Source organism: Vidua chalybeata, chromosome 6 (assembly GCF_026979565.1).
Source record: "Vidua chalybeata isolate OUT-0048 chromosome 6, bVidCha1 merged haplotype, whole genome shotgun sequence".
NCBI classification, from domain to species: domain Eukaryota; kingdom Metazoa; phylum Chordata; class Aves; order Passeriformes; family Viduidae; genus Vidua; species Vidua chalybeata.
The window spans coordinates 37,761,215-37,773,998 of NC_071535.1; the positions used below are offsets into that span (position 1 = coordinate 37,761,215).

Consider the following 12,784-nt stretch of genomic DNA (forward strand, 5'->3'; position numbering starts at 1 on the left):
GCCTAGAGAAGAGGAAATCTAAAAAATACTATTAAATTTAATAATAAATCTAGCATTAGCTTTGAGTTCTGAAACAAAGCTTTTCTGATTTCTTCTCTCTGGTGGCCACTGACAGGACCTGAGGGAATGGCATGAAGTTTTGTCAGCGGAGATTTAGGTGGGATATTAGGGAAAGGTTCTCTATCTGGAGGGTGGTTGGGCACTGGAACAGGCTCCCCAGGGAAGGGTTCACAACACCAGCCTGACAGAGTTCAAGAAGCATTTGGACAGCACTCTCAGGCACATGGTGTGATTCCTGAGGACTCTCCTGTGCAGCGCCAGGAGTTGGACTTAACGGTTTTTGTGACTCCCTTCCAACTTGGGATATTCTATTATTGTATGAAAGATTATGGACTGTGCTTCTCTCGGTTCATAGTGAACCATAGTGTGCTACCAGCTCATGTATGAATTAGTACAATGTTTTAAAGCTCTTTTTTTGTAGGTGAGTGGCCAAAACTTTCTTTGTCTGCAAAAAGTAGAAAGAGGAAGGGCTGAGTATATTTTCAGGGACACTTACAGCCTTTAGTCATAAAGAAAATGGAAAGACTTGTCAGATGCAGAATTTGCGTAAGTTGTAGCCATGAGGCGTCATCAGTGTGTGTTTCTGTCCCAAAACAATTGCATATTTAATTCCATCAGTGTTTCAGAATTGCAGAGTTACAGAACTGGTAACAGAATGGGCAACAGATAATAGATACATTTATAAGCACGTATTAAGAGCCACAAAAAGATTAGAAAAGGTGTATCTACATTTCTCATGTGTCCCAGTGAATATGACAATATTGTTCTTTGGTTTGACTTGCATAGTTCACGTTTCTAAAACTAGACACCTAGTTAAAGACTGGAGGTGCAGGTTGATAACATAGCCTGGCTGATCTCATGATTAACTATTGCTAAGGGGTTAATTGGGAAATTACTAACAGCAATATTTCTAATGTGTAAAATTGCATCTGAATCTGTCTCAATTCCCAAACCTTTAGACAAATGCCCATATGTAAGAAAGTTGGATGGGCATCTTCTCTTCTGAATATTTTCCTGTCATTGCCACTGTATTATGGATCTTCTTGCAGTGATGAAAGTGAAGATGGATTGGATGACAATCCTTTGCTGCCTCAGTCTGGGGATCCCCTGATGCAAGTTAAGGAAGAGCCTCCAGACTCCTTTCTTGGAGAGTCTTCTGGAGCAGGGAATTCTGGGATGCTGAACACACATTCCCTGAATGGAGTACTCCAGCCAGGTAGGCATGTACTAGGTTGAATCTCTGCTTTCTTTGGGTTAGTCTGGAAAAGCATTGTTTCTTAAGAACTTTTTTTTTTTTTCTCCTGTAAACAGAACCAAAGTCTGAAAAAGGGAGCTTGTATAATTTTTCCAAACTGAAGAAAAGCAGAAAATGGCTGAAGGTAAGAATGTTGGAAAGAAATGCAGCTATTGTTGAATCTGTGAGTAGAGTTACCCACTTAGCCATTCTCAGTCATTTACTGGCAGTCCTGGCTAACCAGGGGGGCCCGAGCTGACTGAAAGTTTGCAAACATGACAGCCATTTACAAGAAAAGCTGGCAGGAGGGTGTAGGGAACTACAGAACTGCCAGCCTGTCCTTGGTGCTCTGAAAAGTTATGGAGCAGATGATCTTGAGTGTCATCACGCAGCATGTGCAAGATAACCAGGGGATCAGGCCCAGCCAACATGGGTTTATGAAAGTCGGGTCCTGCTTAACCAACCTGATCATACTCTGTGACAAGGTGGCTTGCCTAATGGATGAAGGAAAGTCTGTGGATATCTGTCTAGACTTCAGTAAAGCCTTTGACACCATCTCCCACAGCATTCTCCTTGACAAGGTGGCTGTTCACGTTTGGATGGGTGGCTGGTTTACCAGGTGAAAAACTGCATGGCTGGGCCAGACAGTGGTGGTGCCTGGAGTTAGATCCAGCTGGTGGCCAGCTCCAGTGGTGATCCCCAGGGCTCAGTACTGGGCCTGGTCCTGTTTATTGTCTTTATCAATGATCTGAATGAAGTGATCAAATGCATCCTCTGTTACTTGCAGACAAGTTGGGTGGGAGTGTTGATCTGCTGGAGGGTAGGAAGGCTCTGCAGAGGGATCTGGACAGGCTGGATCATGGGCCAAGGCTGATTGCATGAGGTTCAACAAAGTAGATGTCCTGCCCTTGGGTTACAACCCCATGCAACACTACAGGCTGGGGGAGGCGTGGCTGTAAGGCTGCTCAGCAAAAAAGGATCTGGGGGTGCTGGCTGACAGCAGCTGAACATCGAGCAGTGTCCAGATAGCCAAGAAGGCCAATGGCATCCTGGCCTATATCAGCAGTAGTGTGGCCAGCAGGACCAGGGCAGTGATTGTCTCCCTGTACTTGGTGTCCTGGTGAGGCCACACCTCAAACCCTGTGTCCAGTTTGGGCCTCTCACTATGAGAAAGACATTGAGGTGCTGGAGCGTGTCCAGGGAAGGCCAATGGAGCTGGTGAAGGCTCTGGAGCACAAGCCTTAGGAGGAGCAGCTGAGGGAGCTGGGGATATCAAACCTGGAGAAAAGGAGGTTTGGGGGGAACTCCCTGAAGGGAGATTTTAGTGAGGTGAGGATGAGTCTTCTCTCCCAAATAACAAGCAATAGGGCAATAGAAATGGCCTCAAGTTGTGCCAGGGGAGGTTTAGATTGTATAATAGTAAAATTTTCTTCACTGGGAAGAATGGTCAGACATTAGAGCAGGCTGCCCAAGGAAGTTTTGGAATCACCATCCCCGGAGGTGTCCAAAAGGCATGTGGATGTGGCATGTGGGAATGCAGTTTAGTGGTGGACTTGGCAGTTAGTTTACATTCGGAATCTGAATTACTTTTAAATTAAACTAATCTATTGTAAAATGTATTAAATGGAGATTTGGGACTCGACTGAAACTTAGATTTTAAATTGAACTCAGTACAAGGTCTCAGTGAGGATGGCAGAAGAGAGCGGAGTGGTGGCTCTATGCTGTCTTTGCCTTTTCACTGTATTGTAGCCATCTGAAGTTAGCAAAAACATGTTGCCAAGAGGTTGAACAAGAGCCAAACTTGCAGAAACCGATGCAGGTAGAAATGGTAGAATAGTGGGACAGATTACAAATGGGGTAGGGAAGCCCCTGCAAACGACACATCATAAAATACCCCTGCTGTTATCCTGGCTTTTCTCACTGCTGCTTTTCTGAGACCACAGACAAAGTGGACTAAAATGATTTAACTATCACAAACTAACAGAAAACTACTTTCCTCCAAATCAGAAAATGTGTATTGAATTCACTGCTATACTGGGTCTGCTCCTCAGAAAACTATTTTCTATGAGTCATTTTAGATGGACACTTCATTAGTGCTAAGTATTGTTTGGTGAGACCCACACCCCTTTTTTAGGTATATGCTCAAGAGTGCTTTGCATAAACAAACAATTCAGCAGAGGGACTTGGGATTGTTAAATTAGTTCCCATTTATTCTTGTTAGAGTATCCTTCTGAGTGATGATTCCAGTGACACAGATTCACCAAGTGATGAGGATGGAGAGGAGGAAGAAGAATTTTCTCTTTCAAGGGAGGAACTTCATGATATGCTGCGATTACACAAGTATAAGAAATTGCATCAAAGTAAATATAGCAAAGACAAAGAGGTAAAAAGTCAGAATTTTTACATTTTCTTGATTTTTATTCTTTCCTTTAACTGCATTATTTTAACTGCTCTTATGTTTTTGTCAAAACTCATAATTTTGTGAACTGGAAAATACACTGTTTGGTAGACAGTAACTGCCTAACAGCACTTTTAATCAAGGGTTATTTAATCAATTACGTACATAGAATGAAAGATGCTGTGAATCTGTCAGTAATGTGTGTAACTAGTACTGGCACATGTTATATATAGCTTCCACAGTGCTCTGTCCCAGTCACTAGACCAAATACTGGGTGTTAGAGTGCAAGATTTGGATGATATATAAGCAATGTATATGAAAATGGAGATGCTGCAAGTTAAATTCTAATATAGGTAGTAGCTGCTATTCAAGTGTATTTATATCGTAATTGAAGTGATGAATAGTAAGGTGATGTTTACAATCTTTAAAGGGAGTGCCTAGTTTACTACCTTGTAATTTTCTGTCATGATTTGAGGTTTTACTTGACTCCTTTTCTTTCTTTTTACCTTCTTTTTGTTTGTTTTTGATTTTCTTTTGATACTGTTTTTCTTTTCCTTAGAAGAAAATTGTCTGCAGCATTCTTGCATTTTTCTTAATAGTAAGCCAAATTCCATGGCTGCTTTGATTCTGATATTTCTTCAAATTTTAAGGGCTTTTGCAGAAATGTTCACTGCTGATTTGAATTGCAGCAGAAAGTATTAGATGAAGGAGGTTATCCTATTCTGTTATGTGAGAATGTGTATGAAGTTAAAATTTGTCTTCCTGTTTCATATTCCTTTCAAATTTCGCCAGAAGAGTGAAGAAATATTTTCCCACACAGGTCGTTGCTTCTCTCTCTGCTTCTTTCCTTTGTTTACTTGTGAAGCTCTGAAACAATATTGTGTTAGCTTCTTGAAATATTGCATAGCACACAAACATTCATACACCACATTTTTACACTGGTCATCATTTTGTTAGATTTTACACAAATACTTATTTCCAGACTTGTAAGAAATAATACTCAGTGAAAGTAACCAGCGAGTGTATTGTTAGATTAGCAGTACACAGTTATGGAGGGAGAAGAACATATATCAGAAAAGTTTGTTTATGCTTGTGATCTCACTTTTCAAAAATCTTCTATTAATTTAGAAGTATGCTTAGGTTTTAAATAGTTGATTTCTGAGCAGTACTGCCTTTAATTTGCCTGTTCATGTGTAACCTGTGTGGAGTTCTTCACTACTTCATTTGAATAATGCTGGGAATATACTGGCATTTTTCATCATTTAAGGGAAAAATGCTGAGGCAGCTATATTTTTACTTGACAGTCTGAGTGTTCAAGTTGTTTGTCCTTGTGGAAATCTTATAAATGCCTTTTCTTTAAACCCATCCTTTTACATCCTTTGGAATGATAAAGTAGAACATGTATGTAATTTGGGAATGCAGGCAAAACAAATGTTAGGTCCATAATTGGACCTCTTCGTATAATGTTTTGTCTTGCTGGGCAGCACCTGTATGGAAAAGACAGAGCAGTATGTTTTGAAAGTGCAACCTTCACTGCATGCTCTTCCCTCTTAACCAGGTGGGCTTGGTTCCCAGTGCAGAACTTGGAGGCCACCCATGGGAGCAGTGGTTTCACTTTAGACAGTCTCTGACAGTTGATAACAAATGCAAAATATGGAGAAGTGCATGCTTCCTGATCTCTTCTTTATGTTCAGGATCTGAGCTTGTTTAGGGGCTGTCTCTGTTATCTGCTCACTCTCCCCTTCAGTTGCAGCAGTACCAGTACTACAGCGCGGGGCTGCTCTCTACCTATGACCCCTACTACGAGCAGCAGCGCCACCTGCTAGGGCCCAAGAAAAAGAAGTTTAAAGAAGAGAAAAAAATAAAAGGTAAAGTCACTAACCTTATGCTTTTAAATGGCTGCTATGGTTTTACTTCTTTCCTACGTTGTTTCCTTTGATTAAACATAAATGTTCAAAACTTGTGGGTTTTGCAGGGAAATACCAAGTTCTGGCAAAGAAAAATGTCTTCAGAAAATATTATGCTTTATCATCTGGCTTCTAGAAAGCTAGGGTGGAAAATAGGTGTGTGACTGGAGAGTTCATGGCTTAAGATTTTCTTTGTGGAACTTACTCAGTGGTTTGGAATCCATAAACATTGTTTCATATCACAGTCCATGTACTCAAGAGTATTTTGAAAACATGATAGGTCTTTGAAAAGTTTAAGAACTTATCCAGTACCTGCTGCAGTTATTCCTGAATACGTAGTTTTAGTGATCAGGAAGTTACAGGGGGTGAGTGTTTTCTGGAAAATAGAGGGAACTTGGAGTTGATGTTTGATGTCAGTTAGTATGGAATTATACCTCTGACATAACAGCTGGATTTTCTGAGACACACATCTGCCAGGAAGTGCAGTTTCCTTTCTTGTTTGGGCTGGCAGTAGTTGTAAATCTGTAAGGAAGCAGAGAAGGCTATGAGCTGTCAGTGTAAGGTGAACTCTCTTAGTGTAAGTACTTAAGTTTGAGCTGTGTTTTAAAGGGGTTATTTCAGGCTGGCTTCCATTCTTTTTGTAAGTTCCTTTAACTGTGGTGGTTTTCTTCTCCATTTTCTAATCTTGCAGCATCCATAATTTTGCATACTCACAGTGAACATTTTTAATATCTGATACCAGTATCAGTTTCCTCTGAAAGCTGGTATGACATGACAACTTGCCAATCTCTTTCAATGTAATCTTCTCTTTGCTGAGAAGTTTGCTTTGAGACTTATTATACCAAATGATAATGTTGTCACCTTTAAAAGTCTTACCTTTACGTATCTTTAAGTAGAATTTTGCTGCAAAGCAAGAAACATGCACCAAGTCCAAGATATTTTAACTCTAAAGGCATGTTTCCCTGGGTGGAAATAATTGCATTTCACCCCTCTATTAAACAGGAAAAACTTTCCATTATAAATTAATGAGAAAATATCTAATAGTATAAATTAATTGTACCAGAATTGGGAAACATGGATACATTTGGCTTTTTTGTTGGTTCCACATATAAATTGACTAGGATAATTTACTCAGGAAAGGCGCCTGATTAAATGTGCTCCAAAAATAGAAATGTATTTTTATGATTATTGTTGCCATGCAGGCAAGTTGAAAAAAGTAAAGAAAAAGAGGAGACGGGATGAAGAACTCTCTTCAGAGGAGTCACCACGACGCCACCATCACCAGACCAAAGTTTTTGCCAAGTTTTCCCACGATACACCACCACCTGGGTCCAAGAAAAAGCATTTGTCTATTGAGCAACTTAATGCACGTCGGCGCAAAGTGTGGCTTAGCATTGTTAAGAAGGAGTTACCAAAGGTGAGCTTGAGCTCGGCTAATGGCAGTAGATCAGTATTGATGCAAGAAAATGAAATGGCAAATCAACTTAGTGGGGACTTGACACTTGGAGTAAAGTAAGACCTGATTTTTTCTGGTGGTCATTAATTACATAACTGGAATTCTGTAATCCATAAGCAGCGTGTAGTTGAAATATCACCAGTGGTACCTAAAAGGATCATATAGTGCTTTGCCATGGCTATTCAACCCTCGGCAATGAAAAATGCAATAAGCTCTAGCAGGTACTTACAATGATCTACAGGATGGCAGTATAGAGCAAACCAGTATCTAGGTTTACAGTAAAATTCAAAAAAGGGTGTGTGTGACTGTGTTTCAGTCACAGCACCTATGTTTTTCAAACCTTACCTCAGAAACAGATTATGGAGAAGTGTTTAAATCATTTACAGTAAAAGCTTCAGGCACATTTGAAGCAGAAGGCTGGTTTCACTGTTGGTCATTTTCTGAGATAAAGTGGACCTTAGAACTTGCTTTTTGAAGTGCACAGTTAACAGACTTTGAATTCTAGGAAGTTACAAGAAGTCATGACTGTATCATCCTTTATGAACTTAAAAGCTAAACAAATGATATGTGCAGATACCACATATGATATGTGAGAGAGACCATATTTTTTCAAAAGATTAATTTTGATCATGTGAAGAACATGGGAGCTACATAAATTCTTTACATCTTTGGGAAACAGTGGAAAATATTGTTGGCCTTAGTGATAAAAATGGAATAGGAGAACTCTGCTTTGCAACAGTAGTAATTAAAGAAACAATTGTGAAAAAGGAGGTGTTTTGCATGCTTTCTTCAGGATTTGGAATATATTTATGTATTCCTTCAGTAATTTAGGGATGAAAAGCTGTTTCAGTCAAAATGAAGAATACTTACAGTACCTATTCTCAGTTAAACAGTAGTGTGCATGACCAAATTGGTACTTGTACCTACTGAAGACTTGATAGTGAGTTTTTAAAATACTGTGAAGCCATTACCCCTTTACTAATTTACAGGTTGTGCTCTTTTACAGGCATACAAACAGAAAGCTTCAGCCCGTAACCTCTTCCTAACCAACAGCAAAAAGGTGGGTGGTGTTTAATTTCATACTGTTCCTTGTACTGGATGTAATAAGCAAACTTCTAACCTCTCTATGTTTCTTCTGTTTCTTACAATACTGACTATACTAGCAGGGCAGTATAGGAGAAAGCACTGTATACAAGTAATTGTGATTTATTATAAGCCTTTTCATTTTTTAGTTGTGTTGTTTTGTCTTGTTTCATAAGCAACAGATTAAACAAGCAACATGAGTTCCTTTCATGAGATCTTTCTGGCTTTTGAAAGATTTAGTTTGTACATACTAAATTTACTAATCTTTGATACTGTACATTAGTGGCTTTGGTACACTTCGACTTTTGAGTTGCCCATCTATCCTGCTGCTTAAAACCTGCTGGTTTTAAGCATTCTGGATGAAATCAAAGGGGCTCTTGCAATATTAAGTGCTTTAATTTAGATAAATATGTAGAGGACCTGAGATTAAAAATAGAGCAGTTTTCAGCTTAAGTGATTGCAAAAGCAATCCATCTTCTTATCAGAGTTTCTCTGAGAATCAACATTGTTTCTACCTAGAAAACTTTGCTTACAAACACTGGGTAACAGCTTTCTGAGCACTTTTCAGGGGGTTATGCTCAGGTGTCTGATTCATTTATATGGCTAATGATGAAAAGATAATCAAGTATATGACTGAGAATTGTTAGAGACAAGGTGATGTAAGAATTTTCCTGTTCTGTATATACATTATCGAGAAAGGGAGCATTTTCTATGTAAGGGATGTAGAAAATGGGACTTGCTTGTATGTTTAAGAAACTTGGCCAGTGGAATTTACTTGTTTTAAAGTTCCACTTTTTTTGCCTTCATTTTGTTTTATCATTTGAAATCTGTATGTTAGAATTGTTGATGTGCAAATTTTGGTGGAAGGAAAAGCTGTCACAAACTAAAAACCCCAGCAATTTTGATCACTATTACAATGACATCAAATTATTTCTACTTGAACAAAAAAAATGGCATTTTCTTATGCTTCATAAAATAGTAGCAAAACTGTAGAATGTTCCATCACTTTTCTGTGTATTAATGTGAACAAGATTGTGTTCCACCAATACTGCTATTCTTATTCTGCAGTATTCTTAAATATATTCTTATTGAAGTGAAAAAATAACCCCAGAAAAGTGTCAAGAAATAGGTAAGAGCTGTAGGTAAGCCTTGAATTTTGTTCTTCTGAGTCCCTTTCAAGGCCTATCCATCAGATCAGTCTTTTAAGTATTATGCCATGCTGAAACTGTCTTCAGATTTTATCTTCTCCACCATCTCAGAATTTTTTTGGAAGATTGCATTCTCTCATGCGATTTCAGAAGCATTGCTGCCGAGTAAAGTATCACAATTTTTTTTTTTTCTTTTGAAGTATCAGACTTGATTATAATTAAATCTGATACTGTTTATTGCTGGCTTTCTTTACAATCTGCCCATTTTACCACTGTTCCCAAATCTTATTTCTTTGTAGCTGGCCCACCAGTGCATGCGGGAGGTCCGTAGAGCTGCTATCCAAGCCCAGAAAAACTGTAAGGAAACTCTACCACGAGCGCGTCGTCTCACCAAGGAGATGCTTCTCTATTGGAAAAAGTATGAAAAGGTGGAAAAAGAACATCGGAAACGAGCTGAGAAGGAGGCTCTGGAGCAACGCAAGCTGGATGAGGAGATGAGAGAGGTACAGCAAAGTCACAGATTGCTGATTTATAATATGCTGAGGAGACACAGAAGTGATTGGATAATTTGAGTTTCTAAATCCAAGCCATGGAATTCAGTTATTTGTTCTGTTTTGGTGCTATTCCACATATATCTTCTGCTGTCTTATTTTTCTTTACATAATTATTCTAATGTTAGCAAGAGGTGATTTAAAAAACCTTTCAAATTGCATAAATTCTTTATAATTGAGTGAAATTGAGGAAGGAATCAGAGAAGCTGTGCATGTCTCACAGGCATACACAGCTCAATGTTGGTAAGGGCCAGCATTTTGTGATGGTTTGTACATCTTTCTGTGTCCAGAAGGGATGACACCTTTTCATTAACATTGAATTTTTTTGTCCTTTTTTTTTTTTTCCCCCTGCTGTAAGATGATTCTGTCGGTTATGTATGCGGCACAGAATTTTTCTGTGCTTGCTTTTTTGTTGGCCAACCGACAACTTCTTGAACTCTATTACAGAGTAAAAGGGATTGAATTTAGGAGAGTTTCCTTGTAAAAGCTCCCTAGTGAAACTGTGGTTGTTATTTTAGATATGCATACCTTTTATGAGAAAAGGTTGAATCTTAAAACTAAATATAAGTCATTATAATGCTTAAATTATGCTTGTATTTATTGTATTCCTCTCATTCTTGCAAATTCATTAACATTTGGCAAAGTTTTCTCCTGACTTGGATTAACAAATTTTAACTGCAGCATTTTTTGCCAAAGCTAAGGGTGAACAGAGCTGCTGCAATGCCTTGCTGAATGCTGAATAATGATAATATCTGAACTACATTACCTATTGATGTACTCACGTGTATTACCATAATTCCCTCTACTAATAAGTAACAGAATGTGGGAGTGAGGTTGCCATGAGAGCATCTTAACTGCTGAATTCGTTGACTATAGACCACTAAAGTCGTGCTATTATTTGTTGATACTTTAATTTTTTCAGTGTAAACAAAACCTTTAAACTTTCTTTTAATAGATTATGGTGGTTTTTTCATGATTACTGAATTTAAAAAAAACCTTTTCATTTACAACATTTTTATATTTCAGTATAGATATTTATGGTGTTGGTCAGTGTTCTTATGTGCAACTAATGTAGCACTTCACAAAGTGATGTGCTTAACATAATCTAAATAGATTAGTTGTTGATACATTATTAGATTTTTTTTTTTGTTGTTTAATATATTTTTAACATTGAACTATTGTCCTGTCTCTTTTGCCCCTTCTTTTGTTTTTGGTAAATGCTCTTTCTTAGGCTAAGAGACAGCAGCGAAAACTGAACTTCCTGATCACACAAACTGAATTGTATGCCCATTTTATGAGTCGGAAACGAGATATTGGACATGATGGGATACAGGAAGAAATCCTGCGCAAACTGGAAGACAGCTCTACCCAAAGGCAGATTGATATTGGTGGAGGAGTAGTGGTCAACATCACCCAAGAAGATTATGGTAAGTGATTAATCTACAGTCCTTTCCTTCCACTCTTTTGAAATTTACTGTACTCTCTGTGTTACTGTGCAAACTTAACAATTTCAAGCACAACATCTTTCTCTGCAAGAAGGACTGCTGGAATTATTGGAATTTATCTGTGTGTTTGGGTGGTTACTGATACAGAGCTCTAATATGGGTATGGTATTTTCAGATAGCAACTATTACAAGGCCCAAGCTCTGAAGAATGCTGAGGATGCTTACCAGATTCATCAAGCCCGGGTATGTATTTTTTGCATCCATGAAGTAGAAGAGCAAGCAAAGTAATTGGCAGTGGCCACGGTACCAGGATCTTTCATAACAGTCAAGTCAAATAGGTTAATCTGGGTGCCAAATTTGAATTTAATTCCATTGGCATGTTTTGTGTTAAACAAGTAGAAAACCAGAGTATAAGGATTTGGGCCATAGGAACAGGCTCATTTTCTCTTAATTTCTGCCGAGTATCATGTCTTAATGTAAACTGTAAAGCCTTTTACACTACAGTTTCTTGATAAGTTAATATATTCACCATCTTACGCATTACCTTCCTTTTCCTGTTCAGACCAGATCATTTGATGAAGATGCAAAGGAAAGCCGGGCTGCTGCTTTACGGGCTGCTAACAAGTCCGGCACTGGGTTTGGAGAGAGCTACAGTTTAGCAAACCCATCTATCCGAGCAGGAGAAGATATTCCACAGCCTACCATTTTCAATGGAAAACTGAAAGCTTATCAGCTGAAAGGCATGAATTGGCTGGCCAACCTATATGAGCAGGTATATTAGTACATCTTGCATTAATACATCTTGCAAATTTTTATAACTTCTGGGATTATTTAAGCCATTAGAGTAAAGTTGGCCAAAATAATCTACTGTTTTTAAAAACAGACTGTGCATAGTTGATCTTCAATGTATTTGGAAGAAAGAAAAATATTAGGTAGGCCACGTACCAGTGTTCTTGATTATTTAGGACATAACAGCTTTGAATGGGGCTTCGAGTTCAGTATTCTTTGTGTGGTTTATACAGCTGTTTATCACTTAGATCATACATGGAGGAGACTTTTCCTGCTTGGAGTTGCAAACAGTTGGGTCAGCAGGCCAGGCTTGGGTCAGCAGGCAGTCTTGTCCTTGTGAGTGTGCTCAGGTCACAATGGGATCATGAAGTGCAGAGAGGCTTAGGGGAAGAATTCAACTGAGAGATGAATGAAATACAGTTGAGATCAATTACCTCTCAGGAGCAGATGCAAGAGATGATAAAGTTTCAGAGTTTCAGTGTTACAGTGGGGCTGTTCCCACTCAATTCGGTAGCAACTGTTCTGCCAGTTCTTTGTAGTTTAAAAAGTAGTAAAGCAAAGGTGTTCATTTATGGATCTTTTGCAGGGCATCAATGGAATCCTGGCAGATGAAATGGGTCTGGGTAAAACAGTACAAAGTATTGCTCTCCTTGCACATCTGGCTGAGGTAGGTGGATTATAGCTTGTTCCTGGGTAGTGTGCTTGATAGAAGA

At 38.7% G+C, this 12,784-nt stretch overlaps 1 protein-coding gene across 8 annotated transcripts in view; it reads left to right on the forward strand.

Moving 5' to 3' along the window:
- INO80 (INO80 complex ATPase subunit) overlaps window positions 1–12,784 on the forward strand; it is a 64,768-nt gene that overhangs the window by 7,925 nt on the left and 44,059 nt on the right. For 7 of the 8 annotated variants that reach the window (XM_053945222.1, XM_053945228.1, XM_053945227.1 and 4 more), the window contains 11 exons: window positions 1,110–1,276; window positions 1,372–1,439; window positions 3,516–3,677; window positions 5,440–5,560; window positions 6,802–7,016; window positions 8,062–8,115; window positions 9,586–9,789; window positions 11,069–11,264; window positions 11,458–11,525; window positions 11,845–12,054; window positions 12,658–12,738. In XM_053945222.1, the coding sequence (XP_053801197.1) occupies window positions 1,110–1,276; window positions 1,372–1,439; window positions 3,516–3,677; window positions 5,440–5,560; window positions 6,802–7,016; window positions 8,062–8,115; window positions 9,586–9,789; window positions 11,069–11,264; window positions 11,458–11,525; window positions 11,845–12,054; window positions 12,658–12,738 (1,546 nt within the window). The remainder of the gene's footprint in view (window positions 1–1,109; window positions 1,277–1,371; window positions 1,440–3,515; window positions 3,678–5,439; window positions 5,561–6,801; window positions 7,017–8,061; window positions 8,116–9,585; window positions 9,790–11,068; window positions 11,265–11,457; window positions 11,526–11,844; window positions 12,055–12,657; window positions 12,739–12,784) is intronic. The other variant, XM_053945226.1, reaches the window with a different exon arrangement.